At 33.8% G+C, this 16,032-nt stretch overlaps 1 protein-coding gene across 6 annotated transcripts in view; it reads left to right on the top strand.

Moving 5' to 3' along the window:
• ZGRF1 (zinc finger GRF-type containing 1) overlaps window positions 1–16,032 on the top strand; it is a 59,044-nt gene that overhangs the window by 38,173 nt on the left and 4,839 nt on the right. For 4 of the 6 annotated variants that reach the window (XM_032462166.1, XM_032462174.1, XM_032462192.1 and 1 more), the window contains exons 18-25: window positions 4,059–4,202; window positions 5,461–5,575; window positions 6,645–6,907; window positions 8,801–8,960; window positions 10,897–10,974; window positions 11,162–11,309; window positions 14,161–14,288; window positions 15,667–15,790. In XM_032462166.1, the coding sequence (XP_032318057.1) occupies window positions 4,059–4,202; window positions 5,461–5,575; window positions 6,645–6,907; window positions 8,801–8,960; window positions 10,897–10,974; window positions 11,162–11,309; window positions 14,161–14,288; window positions 15,667–15,790 (1,160 nt within the window). Of the gene's footprint in view, window positions 1–4,058; window positions 4,203–5,460; window positions 5,576–6,644; window positions 6,908–8,800; window positions 8,961–10,896; window positions 10,975–11,161; window positions 11,310–14,160; window positions 14,289–15,666; window positions 15,791–16,032 lie in introns of those variants that run through there. The other 2 variants (XM_032462176.1, XM_032462195.1) reach the window with 2 other exon arrangements.

Genomic DNA, 16,032 nt, shown 5'->3' with positions numbered 1-16,032 from the left:
GTTACTCCTTTTTAAAAGATGACTACAAGCTTATCCAAGGTATTTAGTTACCTTTATTTCATGTATTTTTCATGTATCCCTTTTAGCGCCTCCTGGATTTTTCTGTCTTATTTATGTGTTTCATCAAAAACTTTTATGAATGTTTTGTATGTGGGTCTTTGAATGATGAACCTGAAGCCTTGAATGCTGGAGAATTTTTTTATTATATATTCATATTTGAATGATAGTTGGCTACATATAAAATTCTAGGTTCTAATGTTTTCTTTTAATACTTTTCACCTACAGAAATATCAGTTTCATATGTTTTAACCCAATATTTAATATACTTGGCTATCTTCTTGCATCCATTATTGCTGTTGAAAAATCTGATGGCACTCTGATTCTTACACCTTTGTATGTAATTTGTACTTTCTGGCTGGAAGCATTAGAACTTTCTCTGACTATTATAGTCTTATATTTCTCTATAACTGCCTAACTGTGGGTTTTTCCTTTTTCTCCTCTGGATACACTGTACCTCTGGGTACACTGTGGGCCTTTGAAATCTAAAGTCCTCTATCTCCAAACTTGTCCAGTACATACATTAAATGTATACAGCTTCTGTATGTCAGTCATACCTTCATAAGATAGTTTAATAAAAGAAACTAAAGTGCTTTGGCTTTTTATTTTTTAATTTTGGGAAATTGATCTTCATTCTTCCCTTTTTTTAAATTTTAAATTTAAAAAATCTTTAATTTTATTTTAATTGAAGTGTAGTTGATTTACAGTGTTAGCTTCAGGTGTACAGCAAAGTGATTCAGTTATACATATATTTTTTTTTCAGATTCTTTTCCATTAAATGTTATTATAAGAAATTAAATATAGTTCTCTGTTATACAATAGGTCCTTGTTGTTTATCTGTTTTATATATATAGTAATGTGGGTCAATCTTCATTCTTTTTTTAATTGAAGTATAGTCAGTTTACAATGTGTCAATTTCTAGTATACAGCAGAATAGTTCAGTCATACATATACACACACATATATTTTTGTTTTCATATTCTTTTTCATTATAGCTTACTACATGATATTGAATATAGTTCCTTGTGCTATACATTATTTGTTTAAATAATTTTTCTCTTTATTTTTGTTTCTCGCTCTAGGATTTTATTATTCAGAGTTAGCACTATAGAATTTATCCTCTAAATCTCTTAACATTTCTTTTATATTGTCTGGGTTTTTATCCTTTCTTCCTTCTGGGAGATATCTTCAATATGATCTTCTAAATTGCTTAATTATTCCTCAGATGTATCCATTCTGTTATTTATTCCATCAATTACAACTTTCTTTCAACTACTATATTTTTGCAACCCAATATTTTTATTCATACATTTTTCATATTTTCTTGTTCTTATTTTGCATTGCTACTATCTTTCCTTACCTCTTTTAATCCCTCTACCAGGCTACATTTAAATCCTTTGTCCATCTGTTCTGGTGTTTCCTTTTCTGCAGGATTCTATAATCCAGTATGTTATTCTTTTGAAGTCTTTGTGCTTCTCAAATGTCTCATTATTGTGCCCTGTGAACTAATTTTTCCCTGGTGGTATCAGCTGTTGTTTCTGGCAGTGCATATGAGGAAAGGCAGATCCCAGTCTGGTCAACTCTAGTGAGCTCAGGGGGTTGGGTTCAGTCTCATATCTGCCATTTACTGGCCCTGTGTCTGTGGATAATTTATTTAACTTCTCTGGACTTTGGTCTTTTTTCATGTATAAAATGGTAATAATAATAGTAACTATCATATTTAAAATGCCTACTAACATAAGTTATTGTGTTTTACTAAAAATAAAATTCCCATAGATAAATGACCTGATGATGGCCTGTGATCTATTTACTTATCCCTGGTGCCCAGTAGTTATGTGGGTTGCTGCCTCATTTCTCTTACTTAAAGTCCTCTCTGGTAGTCAGTTTTAGAGGGTTGCATTCCCAAGTTCAGCCCTAGGACAAATCCTGGAGTCAGCTGCTCCAAGAGTGATAGGATTATTCCTTCATCCATTAATTAATGTTCCAGCTGACCTTCTCCACCCAGAACTCCTTAGTTGGTAAGCTTGGGGTTATCCTGGGAATCTATTGGGAAAATTCTCTGTGTTGTTTTTTTGTTTTGTTTTTTGTTTTTCAGATTTCCTTTGTATCGTCTGTAAAGGATTAGCAGTTTCCCAGCTTTGTAGGATTTTATCATCCTTCTTTTCCCATTCCCTTTGTGGCCTCCTTAAGAATCTCTGAAATAAGTGTGGCTCTTCCTATCCGACTCCTGGCTGTTTTCCAGTACTATACTGGATTTATATTTTATATTTCTTCTGTCATTTCAATGCGATTTAGGGAGAAAGGAAAGGCGGATAATTTTCTTCTGAGGGTTACCTTGAATTGGAGCTCTCTTAAAAAATTGTGAATGTAGAGTAAAAGAAGTCTTTGCAAATAAGGAATAAATTATTTAAATACATATATTTACCTCAATTGGCAGATGTTTTTAAATAAATTAGGTATAAAATACACTATAGTATAGATCAGCTTTTTCTACAGTAGTTTCCTAAACATATTTCCTTAAAAAAATTGTTCCGTGGGAGTACTGATAAGAGTTAATATAAAAATAAAAAGTAGGTTCCATGTTAAACAGATAACCTTAATGCAAGATTGATTTTCAGAGTCTTAATGTGTGATGTGCATTGGACTTTGAAAGGTAGGAATGTAGCCCAATAAACTGTCTTTTCTGATGCAGTTGAGATTCTTGGTTGGTCAGTTAATTTTAAAAGTTGGTTAAAGTCAGGGATTATAAAAAATTATGCATAGGAACATTGAGCATTTTAACTTAAAATTCATGAATATATTTTTACTTAATGATCTTTTGATGAAGAGTCAAAACTTTTGCTTAGGATATGAGTTTTTTGATTGGAGATCCTTTTCATCTTTCTTGTATAGACCATATCCACAAATGCACTGTCCATAAAGATTTACCATTTAAATTCTTAAACATGGAGCAAGAACTTAAAGTCACTTATGAAGCAATCTAAGTGGAGAATGATTTAAAATTTTTCAATCCCTTTTCTAATGTTATATTTATCTCATCTGTACTTGAGTCAAAATTGGTTTTTCATATTTGGGTTTTTATTTTTAAAGGAGATCTTAATTAAGTCTTTCTAAATTATTCACTTTAGTTTTTTAAAAACAATTTTCCCCTTCATATTCATAATGGGTCAAATAATATGATTAAGTTATATAATTATAACAACAAATACAACTGGTATAAATAAGTTTTAAAACAAATGCAATTGACTCCTTGTAAGTGTAAACTCAACTGATGGTGGAAACAGTACACAAGTATTCTGGAAAGTAGCCTACTAGCTATGAGTATTCAATGTACTATGGAGAAGAAAGGAAAACATTAATCTGGAGCATCTGTTAAGTGGAGGTCTATTACGAGAACCTGTGTTCTATTCATGGATTGCCAGCTTTATTTGAGTATGGAAACCATTACATGGCCAAGCATATTTTTAGACTAATATTCGACAGTGGGAAAAAAATCAGATCTAGCTATAAATCTATTTTATAAGAGAAGGACAAGTTAGATGCTGTCTTTGCTGTATTTACATTTTTAAAAATAATTATAAAGTAACTTAAAAAATATAAAACTAGTTGAGTTAAAAACGTGGAAGTGAAATATTACATGTTTAGGTCTTAGTTTGGGTGGAATCTTACAAATAATAACCAATTTTGTTTTTTGAGAAATAATGTAAGACTAAGCATTGAAGAAATCCAAGGTAGCTTTGGATTGAGCATAGTTCTGAGACCTTTAAAAAATGTTTGCCTTTTCTCACACATACAGAGAACAAACTAGTAGTTGCCAGTAGAGGGTGGAGAGGAGGGGCGATATGGGAGTAGAAGAGTGGGAGGTAAAAACTGCTGGGTGTAAGTAAGATAGGCTCAAGGATGTATTGTACAACACAGGGAATAGAGCCAATATTTTGTAATAACTAATATAAAGTGACCTTTAAAAATTAAGAAAAAATTTTAAATGTTTATCTTTTCAGATGATCTTTGGGTGGTTTCAAAAACCTTGGACTTTGATTTGGATACTTTTATTGCATGTAGTACTTTCTTTGGACCATCATCTATCAATGAGGTAGAGTTACTACCTTTGAAAGGTTATTTCCCTTCGAATTGGCCCAATAGCAGTAAGTATTACTATGCCCATATTAATTTGTATTAACAAAGAATGAAAGACATGTAATACACTGTGAGCAAGAATGCTAACTTTGTGTGGGATTGTTTGATTAAAGAAAACAAAAAGCATCCACCTCTACTTCCTATTATTGTATACAGTGTTCCTAAAAATGTGTGTGGAAGTTGAATGTACAAGTAAGTATTTCTGTAGTTCAAGCCCCAGAGGGCTAAAAGTATAACAAAATCTTTACCCCTCACTTAAGTATTTTTTTAAAGTTGAATTTTACATGGTATATCCCTGATTTCTAAAATTATAAATAAGAATTTTTAAAAATAATTAAGTTCTGATTCTCTTGGTTTATTTAATTCTCTTGGTTTGTTATTCAGATAAGTATATTTAGTAAACAGATCATTTATTTTTACATCAAAAATATCTTGTAGATTTTGAGAGAGATTCTGTGAGCAGTTGAACAGGAGGATATGACATTCATTTTGAGGATATTTTATCATCTGTCTTGAGAAATTCTTTGTAAGACAGGAGGCTACTAGCCTTACTTTTCTTTTAATAAAGGAAGCTTTAGTAAGCTGAATCCCTATCCAGCTCTATGAATCTGTAGACATCTCTATACATTTTGATCTCTGGAATAATTTCTGATGGTCGAATTTGGTCCATAACTAATTAAAGACACAGCATTTAATGACTCATTTCAAGTATTTCTTATGCATTTTAAACTGGATTTTTTCTTTCAGAACTGAATAAACCTAGGCAACCAGCTTGAGTCCAGTAAGAGTCTAATTAAGTGAACATATGTCACTTTTTGGATGCATATTTTCATATTTATTGTAGTTGTTGCCTCACCAATATCAGCATTCTAATTTTCTGCTTTCCATATATTTCTCTAAAATAACTGAGGAAGAATTGCAAGAAAATGTTCAAAAATTACACAAATACTACTGTACAGTGTAAGGCCATCTGCTGATTAAATCGAACTGCTGGCTATCAAGTAGTCTCACCATGCACTGACTCAGAACAGTTGTTCCTGTTCACTAACTGTTGTATCGAAGTCCAAGTTTGCTTTAGTTACACAATTTATAAAGTAGGAATGAGTGTAATGGTTTAATGGATAAAAGGACCTCTGTAGGTACTTAAGAGTTTATTTTATGTCATGTGATTAGGTGAACTCTGAGTTACAAGGACATTTTATAGATTTTTTTTTAATGGCCCATTTTATTTACATTAAATGTTCATTTTCTGCATTCTTTCTACAGCAGTGGTCCATGCATTACTGGTTTGTAATGCTAGCACAGAGCTGACCACTTTGAAAAACATTCAAGACTACTTTAATCCAGCTACTCTACCTCTAACACAATACCTGTTAACAATGTAAGTCATTACTTACCTTTGGGTCATTGATATTAAAAAATAGTGACTAATAGTGAAATTGCAATAGAATTACATTACATAAATTTTTGCCAACAAAGTGTTTATTTTCTTTCAGAGATTATGAGAGTACTGATTGTCAGTAGTTAAAAATAAAAAGAAAGGGAATACATACCATGTCCCAACAACTTACCCATTCCCCTAGCTATCTAGCTAACTAGCTATTGTGGTTGGGGCCTAGTGTTACTGCAGATTGTCTTCATCATGGAATAATTTGTTAAGGATCTTTGGATTGTTGATTTTATTTTTCTATTTACTTGTACTTTTATGCCACAAATTATTTAACATTTAAAAGAGTCATTTTAGAGGTTGAATCCAGTATATATATTATACTAATTTTATTCTTGACATAACCTATATCTCATTTTTAATTTCTCAAGCACCATGTCCCCTTTTTAAAAATTGGAAGTGATGTTGTGTTGAATTCATTAAAATGATAGAAAAGTCTAGTTTTTAATTTGGAATGTTATAATCTGACTTGCAGTGTTTTCTTTTTTTTTCACCATAAGGAAGTCCTAGGTAAAAAATAAATATCCCTTATGTTCTTTATCTACTTTGAAATGAATTCAGCCTTAATAGAAATAGAAATAAGACCAATTTATTGCAGATTTACCTGAAATGGAGGCTATATTTTATCTAAGTCAGTTTTGTATACTAGAACATGGGCCTTAAAGTCAGTATACCACTTATTGGCTAGGTGGTTTCTTGGGAAAAAATGTTAATATTTCTGTGTCTCTATGTGAGGTAATTAACTACTTCTTAGTGTTGTTGTGAAGATTATGTCGAGTAATAAGATGCTTAGCATAATGCCAGCACATAGTACGTTTTCAACAAATATTAGTTCTCTTCTCTTCTTCCTTCCTCCAAATAGGAGTATATATCCATTTGTGTCTGCAAAAAATGTTCTCTGTGTTGTTTATAAAGTGAAGGCTAAATTATGAATAGATCTACTCACCTATTTTAAAAGCCCCTCATTAAAAAAATTTTTTTTTATTTGTTGCCTTTTTACTAGGTCTTCATCAACTACAGAGAGCAACAAGAGAGTCAATAAGAGAAAGTTTATCCCACCAGCCTTCTCAAATATTAACACAAAATCTGAACTACTCAGTCTAGGAGCAACATTGCAGTTAGCTAGTGAGTTAATTCAGGCACACAAGTTAAACAAAGATCAAGCTACAGCTCTGATTCGGATAGCTCAGATGATGGCATCACACGAAAGTATGGAAGAAGTGACAGAACTGGGAGTTCACACCCTCCCGATCACGATCATACATGGTAAGAAGCAAAAAGGAAAATTGTAGTAAACACATGGTTATATAAGCTATTGTAACCCAGTCTGCTCCTTTGTAATTTCCTAGTCAAACAAGATTCCAGAGTAACTAGATTTTTTTGAATCTGAACCCACCTTAGTAAACTATTAGATGAGAGCACAACTCAGCACCCTAAAAGGGAGAACAGGCATCATATCTGATGAATGAGTAGCATTTTACTCTCATTTTCAAAGCATCCAGATTTGATCTAAACATCTGTGTGCTCTCTATTAATTAATTCCTAGTCAGCTCACTCCTCTATCCTTCATATAGTAGCTGTTCCAGATCTTCATTGTTCTCATAACCCCATCCCTGTCCTACCCCACTCTCTCTCTCTGAGATTGATCTCGCCTCTAAAACAGGAAATGGAGTTCATAACAGAAACTCTTTTCCATGTCCTGTCTTCCTTCTCCAACTTACCTAAGTGTGGACCTATTTTTACTCTTTTGGTTCTGTCCCAATGAGGGAGCTTTACTTTCTCCTCTGTAGAGCTAATTCTTCTGTTTATTTTTAGGATTCTGTTACCTCTTTAGCTCATTTCCACTCACAGACCTCTTCCCCAAAGCTGTTTTGAGGATTTGCATCACATCCAGCCTGTTGACCAAGCTAGACACTTGGGCATCATCCTAGATTATTCTTTGTCCCAAGAGTAAGTGACTTTCTCTTTTTTAAAAAAAAAATTATTTTTTTAATAGAGGTACTGGGATTGAACCCAGGACCTTGTGCATGCTAAGCATGTGCTCTACTGCTGAGCTATACCCTCCCCACCTAAGTGATTTTCTCTTGATCCTCCTCCATCTCTATTTATCTTCCCCCATCAGATCAGTCACTGAGATGTCCCTTCTAGTTTCTACGTATTTTTCATACAGGTTCATTTGTACCCCCTCAATTCAAGCCTTTATCATACCTCCCTATAGCCTCGCTGGTGAGAGTGTGGGTACTAGAGCTAGAATCCTGGATTTATATCCTGGTTCTGTCCTTCATTAGCCCTAAGATCTTAGGCAGGTTACTTATCTCTTAGCTTTAATTTTCTACTCTGAAAAATGGGGTTTGATAATAGCACCTGTCTCTCATAGTTGTGGAGGATTAAATGCATTAACATAGGTAAAGGGTTAGAATGGTGCCTGGCACATGAGAGGTGCTTAGTAAAGTTAATATGTATTATTGGTACAATTAGCTCACACAGCTTTCTAATTGATCCTCCTTTAGTTTTACCTTTCTTCTTATTTTCACTCTAGAATTCTAAAACACAGTCTGATTAAGTCAGTTCCATTGCTTAATATCCTTCACTGACTTCCCCTGGCCTTTAAAATAGAATTCAAACTTGCAGCCATAGCCAGCAGAACTCTTGTGATTTATCCCTTTGCCTCCCTTGTCAGACAGCCTCGTCTCTTGCCTATTTGCTGTGTAGGCTGTCTAGAAATACTCATCAGCTGCATGCTTTGTCAGGCCTCTGCCTAGAATGATCCTTTCTTAAAGAGTCAGGATGTCTTACTCTGAAAGACTTAGTTCTGCTACTTTTTTATTTTTAGGAGGCATTCTCATCTCCACCAAAGCAGAGGGAAATGTTCTTTCTCTGATACCATAACAATGTTACTGTATCATTTTATCATTGTTCTTTACTTGATATCTTCCTAAGTAGACTATGGTCTCATTAAATGTAAAGTCTTTTGAATATTTATCTTCGTATTTATTATCCCTTGTGCTAATTAAGCCATATAGTAGGCATTCCGTTAATTTGTTTTAATAAATTAATTAAATGAAGGAGAGAGGGAGATAGGTGGGTGAAATATTTCTTGTGCTTTTCAGAAATTTATGACATTGCCTTTATTTTTTCCCCTTCCCTCAATATAATTAGGTGTTTTTGGAGCAGGAAAGAGTTATTTGCTGGCAGTGGTGGTTTTGTTTTTTGTGCAGCTATTTGAAAAGAGTGAAGCTCTCACAGTTGAAAATAAAAGACCATGGAAACTTTTAATTTCTTCTTCAACTAATGTAGCCGTCGACAGAGTACTTCTTGGGTAGGTATGGCAGGTGTATTTATGTAGCTAAATGTTTTAGGCTATTGGTATAAAAACAGTGGATCCCCACACTCAGTGTTCCTTCCCTACAGCTCATTCCACTGCAGGACAGGCATCCAGCTGGACTCTGTGTCTCCTTACAAGACTTGGGGACCAAGGGAAACACTGCTGTTATGTTGATGCTTCTTATGCTGCTTCCTGGGCCCTGAGTAAAAGCCCTTTGTCTCTGACCCAGGAACCTTGGAAGCAGGCTAAGATCGCAGAACCAAGTTACAGGTTATTCTCTTGTCCACCTGCCTGTATGAACAAATAATACTAAAATAGCTGAAGAAAAATTTAATTGTTTTTGATTTCAATAAGAGAGATCTACCTTTAATTTTAACTTTGCCCCATCCTTGTGCTGAAATTGTGAGGTTTTATATTTGACTTTATCCTACTTACAAACTAATCAGTTAGCCTATTACTGTTGCATGAAAAACAATAGCACAATCTGTTCTGCAGGTGTAAAATTTTTGTGATTATGTAAGATTTGATTACAAATATTATATAATGTTTTACCGGTATTCCAGTATTTACTGATCTGAATTTCAACATAAACAACAAAGTTTGATTAGGAGAAATAATCTATTATTTATAAGTGTAGGCTTTTTAAAATTAACTTTTATAATTATATAGGTTAATGCTTACAGTGGAAAATATGCAGACAGTACAGATACTATTTTATTATATTATTAAAGACTTTTTATACACATACACACTCGTTTTGTTTTCCAAACTTGGTACTTAACAGTATATATTGTTTGTATCTTGCTCTTTTTATTCAAAGATTATTTCTCTATCATATTAAATCTTCTTAGAAAGCAAACTTTCATAGCTCTGTTATGTGCAGTGATTTTGCCTCTGCTATATTTTAAGCGATTTTTGATCACTAAGTTCTTCCCAAATTTTTCTCATTTTAAATAATACTGTGACGAAGATCCTTAAACATAAATCTTTGTCTTTGTTTCTGATTCTTTTCTGAGGAAAAAGTCCTAGGCCTACAATGAAAGATATGAACATTTTTAAATTTCTTAATGTACTTTGCAAGATTGCCCTCCGGAAAGGTACTACTTGTGTGTACTCTTCTAAGTAATCTAAAGTAGTGGCTGAGGACATTTTTTGATTCAAGACAATGAAGAGTTAACCTGGGGACTAAACAGGAGAGAACTGTAGATTGCTTGGCCTGAGATTAATTTTTTTTTTAATTGAAGTTTAGTCAATTTACAATGTTGTATTAATTTCTGGTATACAGCATAGTGATTCATTTATATTTATAGCTAGAGCTATAAGATACATAAGAGGGAAGGGCAGGGTGAGGGTTTGCTTCTTTACAAAGCCTTACTTGGGGGTAATGTATGTAGAAGAATCATCACAGATAGCCTTTGGGGGTAGACAGACTTGCCTAGCTTAGAATCAATGGCTGACTCCACTTGTTAGCTGTGTGGCCTCAGCAAAATACCTGATTTCTGAGTTTCAGTGTTCTCATCTCTAAGATGAAAAACTATGTAGAGCTGTAATGAGTATTAAGATAATGTATGTAAAGAGGCTAACACTCTTATACCAAACTTGATGCTAAATATATGATAGTTCTTTCACATTATGTCTTTAGGGGTAATTTTATTTGTGATAAAATACTAACATCTATATTTTATGAACATTTAATGAGCCCTCAACATAAGATAATACATATTTAAAAACTGTCTATGAAATGCATTTTATAAGTCTTTCAGCTACATTGCATTTACTTTTGAGTTTAGGCATTTGACATTGAACTATGTAACAATAAAATATACCGTTACACAAAATTGATTCTAGTAATGTAAATATTATATGAAATTTTGTTTTATACTCTACTTTCTAAATAATCAGAATCTATTTTACCTTGTTTTCTTTAAAGGCTTCTTAGTCTTGGATTTGAAAAGTTTGTCAGAGTTGGGAGTATCAGGAAGATTGCCAAGCCGGTTTTACCTTACAGGTGAGAATCCGGAATTCTAAAAGTCACAGAATGGTCACATATGATGTTATACAACTCTTACCTTAAATTTGGTTTTTGAAGAGGAGTCAAGAAGGCCTTATCTTTTTCTTGACTAATTTAGAAAATCTGTATTTACTTGCTATTAAAATGGATAAAGGGGTATTCTTTTATGTAATTCTTTTTTTAGCTTGCATGCTGGCTCAGAAAATGAAAGTGAACAATTAAAAGAACTGCATGCACTAATGAAGGAAGACCTGACTCCTATGGAAAGAGTCTATGTGAGAAAAAGTATTGAGCAGCATAAACTGGGGACCAATAAAACCCTGCTGAAGCAGGTGAGGGGAAATAGCTCTTTAAACTTATTTTATTTAATCTATATATACTGTTACAGATTCCTTTTTCACTCCTATTGATGGGAATATTATTCCTATTTGTTTCCTTGACATAAACATGACTGTGATAACTTAGATTCAACTAAGGTGTGCAGATGTCTGTCTAGTGCACGTTTTGTTTTATTGCAAAGCATTCTTTGACTGTGAACACATCCAACTCATCATGACAGAGTCATCTTTTCTCTTTCTCCCTATATGTGTATCATTTGTAGGCTTAAGAGGAAAGTAAAAAGGTGAAAATAGATTCCCGGCAAGTTAAATGTAACTTGGCTTTTTTCTAGGAAATATAGAGGAAGAAAAACTGACACTGGGCCAAATATCCAAGTGAAATTTATCTTTCATGCTCTGCTACAAAATCAGGACTTTAAGGGTCTGTCTGAAATCTATCCCAAGAATCTAGGAGGCTCAGACACTTGTTTCCAGGTATCAGGAGCCAACACTGGAAACAGGATCCCAGTCTACAGCAAGTAGCATCATCTCCTTTATGAAGTTCTGATCTAGGCCAACCTGGGCATCAGCTGGTAGGAGAGAAAGAAGTCACTTAGTAGCTTCTTCCCGTGAAAGGACAGCATGGGGAAAAGAAAAGGAGTGGAGGAAAAGAGGGTTGTTGGCCAGTTGGACCATGTGGACATTGGTCACTTTCGGAAAGAGATTTGGGACAATCTACCTGCCTGGGACCCTGTTTTGGTCAGCTAAAATAATGCTACTGAACAAACAAAATCTCAGTACTTAAGACAACAAACTTAATGGCTCTGCAGGGTCAATTGGTTTGGCTCACTTGAGAGTATGGGTCAAGCTGCTCATTCTGAGAACAGTTGTGGCATGATGGCCTTCTGACAGCAGAAGGGCAAGAGGGCAGGCTAGGTCACACAAATACCTGTAAAGCTTCTGTTCATATCATGTCTGCTAACATTCCATTTGCTGTAACGTAGTAAGTCATATGACCAAGCCCAGCATCAGTTGGGCAGCAAAATATACTGCACCTACTTTTCTGGTGGGAAGCACTGCAAAGTCACATAGCAAAGGGTGTGGGTGAGTAGTACTCTCGTGGAGAGGGAGGGAGAAATTGGTAATAATAACCAATCTATGACAAGTTCTAGAAGTCCTCAGACTAGCGTTTTATTATCTGATTTACAGAGTTAACTTTCCTCCCTTCTCCCCAGCCAAATCCAAAAGGGCTTAGTTTGACTATGTTCAGTTAATGCAAATTAGTCACTTATGTAAACTGCTTACATCCTTACCCAACATAATATTGATATGTAAGAATTGTTATGGTTTCTTTGATAATTTTCTAAGTGAAAGCCCAGTTACTATAATCTATTGCTCATTGGTATCACCTATTCATAAATGGAAACTCTTTTAGAAGAAACATTTTTTAAAACATTTTCTCTAGCAAATTTCCACAGTCCAATTAGGCATTCAGACCTGACACATTCCTAAAGTGATACGTCTATACAATAAAACTAATTTATAAAAATGCTACATAGTTCATACTCCTTCTTAGATCAATAATAAAAATCTCTTTTGCTGTTAGACTCTTAGCAATATGATAAATTAAAAGATACAAATAATGTATTTTAAAGAAAAATTTATTTCTTTAGGTTTTTTTATTAGATATTTCTTTAAATAAATTACTTATTGAACACAACTTTGAGGTTCTCATTCTAAAGTGGTTTTGTCAGCTATAGTTACCAGAAATCAGATACAAATGATATGAGGGTGGTATCAAGAGCAGTGTATATTGCTACAGGGGTGTCTGTCTTCTGCTAGATCATTTTAAAAGAACTGAATGTTTAAAAACTGGGGTTTCTAATATAAGTGTAGCTTTAGGATTTTTGTTTTTGTTTTTAGCAGAAGAAGGAAAACCTGACAGAGGGCTATTGTATGTGATAAGTGTTCTTTATTACTATAATATTTTCTTCACATGATCTATAGAGGTCGTATTTAATTATTAAAGCCTAGTTTGTCAATCACATTTATTGACAAAAGATACAGTCACTTTGTGTGGCCTGGCCTTGCTACCAAGGAATTGTAACTATATTTCAGATTGTTAGAGGAGGAAAAAGTATGTGTGTGTGTATACACATATTGTATACATATACACACACAGTTACGTGTGTGTGTATTTGTGTAGATACTGGATACTAGGCCAATGACCACATCCAACTGGAAAAGTCACTGATTTTCCTCTTGTTTATATTTAGTCCCAGAGGTTAAGTATTAGCTTTCTCAGGCTTTTTGCTTTGAGAATGGTATTCTACTGTAATATTAAAGACTTACAAGATTCAAATAAACTTACAGGCTACAATTACACTTTAATTTACTATTGTTATTAATTAATTAGCCATCTTTACCTTAAATAAGTCAAAATACCAATGTGCTTGAAGGTTAAGAAAATGCACGTGGTTCACTAGCATGTTCAGTGTTCTTTGTGGAGAACTTTGGCCTGTGTTGATAATAATGCATGTTATTACTCAGCCTCATCCAGAAGGATAAAATTGGTCTGTTATTCTTGATATTTTTAAACCCATGACATTATAATACCTTTCTTCTGAGTATCAAATACGTCTTTTATTTGTCCTTATTAATGGACTTGTGGCCTAAGTAGTCTGAATCCTGTGATTTCTGTTTATGTGAGAATAATGAAAAGGTGGTGATAAAATGGTCTGTGATTTCAGATTGCCAGTAATTAAATTAGGACTAGCTGATTTCTGATTTTAGCCTACAAGTTCTTTGGTAAATATAGTCTCTTATTTTTTTAGTAGTTATAATGAATATTTATATTGTAAAAAAGGTTCGAGTAGTTGGAGTTACCTGTGCAGCCTGCCCGTTTCCATGCATGAATGATCTTAAATTTCCTGTGGTTGTACTGGATGAGTGCAGTCAAATAACTGAGCCAGCGTCTCTCCTTCCCATTGCAAGGTAACCTGAAAGGTTCTTTTCCCAAAGCACTCAGATGTTAACAATTTTTCAAACATTTCCTCAGTTCAAACTCTTAGCAAACTTAAGTAAAAATTCCTAGCAATGCAAGTACTAAACTGATTTTTTAAAAGAATGCAGAGGGAAATTTGGGGGGGTTAATGTATCAAAATTTTGTTAGATCACAGTTTAGATATTTGGATCACGTAATCCTTAAAGCTTTGATAGCTCTATTGCTAGAATTCTACTTAGAACCTTGCAGATTTTTCAACCAGGCTGAAGGTGTTTATTTAGTCATAGTTTTACAAACCTAACTGCTGAAGAATATTCTTCATTTGCCTTACCTTGGTATAATTCCAGAGTTCAGGTTCTAAAAATATTTTTTAGATTATGAAAGGATATAAAATATATGAAGGAAAATAAGTTGAAAATGAAAATTTGTCTACTAAAATTTAGAAGACTGTGACATCTTCTAAGCTGTCTCAGTCAGTTGAAATGTTGTGCTTTTAAAGCATCTCTTACTGAGGAATCCTAAAGGTAGTAGAAGGAATACTAGACTCAGACTCAGTAGGCTTGAGTTCTAGTCCTTGTTTTGTCCCCAGGTAATGAGAGTAGGGTATCAACTGTCATGATGTGTCCAAAATTTGGGAGATTATCCTGCATTGTGGGGCTTTCAGTGTTTAAACTGGGACAGTCCTAGGCAAACCAGGATGAGTCGGTCACCCTACTCAGGAGCCAGGAATGGAGGAACAGTAAGGCCCCGCAGGGGGGAGGAGGAGTAATACTTGCAGAGCACCTACTGTATACTAAACACATTACATACTTGGTTAAATCCTTACAACATCCATGCAAGGTATTATTACATCAAGGTTACTGATAAGACCAAAGCTTGTAGAAATTAAATAACTTGCTCTGACCATAGAATATAATAGAGCTAAAAATTTGAAATAGATTTTTCTATAAAATCTTTTCCCCACTGCATCCTACTCCTATTAGAAAGACATTTAACCCAAAAGCCTAATTTACTTCATCTCTAAAGTGAGACTTGAATCTAAATGACTTCTGAAAAAGCTTCTAAGTTTATAGTTTCTAAAAATCTTAATTTCTCAAAGTGTGTTCTTTGAAATACTAATCTCTTGCAGAGGCCAGGGACACTTACTAGGTTTTATGTGGGAAAAAATTAAGTTCTATAAAGGATTCTTCAATGAATAACTTTTCAAAGCCCTTTAATACACTTGTTGGCGATATTAAGCCTTGCTAGTTCTCAGAATGCTTAATGGTATTCAAATTCTTTGAAATACATTTTAGAAAAGAAGGCAATAAATGATGTCAGTGCATGCTTTCTCATTGCTTCGATTAATTTGTAGAATTCTGTTTCTAGGTTTGAGTGTGAAAAGCTGATTCTTGTTGGAGATCCCAAACAGCTTCCTCCTACTATTCAGGGTTCTGATGCAGCTCATGAAAATGGATTGGAACAAACGCTTTTTGATCGACTTTGCTTGATGGTACTACTGCTGAATTCATACAGAATGATCATTTATTGATTATACACTGTGGAGTTTGATAGAAAATGAAAATATTAGAAGACCAAGTCCTTGCCCTAAAATTTTTTTTAATTGGAGGTGTTTAGAAAGTGCTCATCCTAAAGATAAGTAGAACCCTGTAATTTAAGAATAAAATGAATCTTTTACCTGTGAGTATATTGCTTTTGCTCTAAAATTTTAAGAAATCTGTAATGTCTCTGTTA

This window comes from Camelus ferus, chromosome 2, assembly GCF_009834535.1.
Source record: "Camelus ferus isolate YT-003-E chromosome 2, BCGSAC_Cfer_1.0, whole genome shotgun sequence".
Lineage (NCBI taxonomy): Eukaryota > Metazoa > Chordata > Mammalia > Artiodactyla > Camelidae > Camelus > Camelus ferus.
This window is presented reverse-complemented; position numbering and strand designations above follow the sequence as displayed.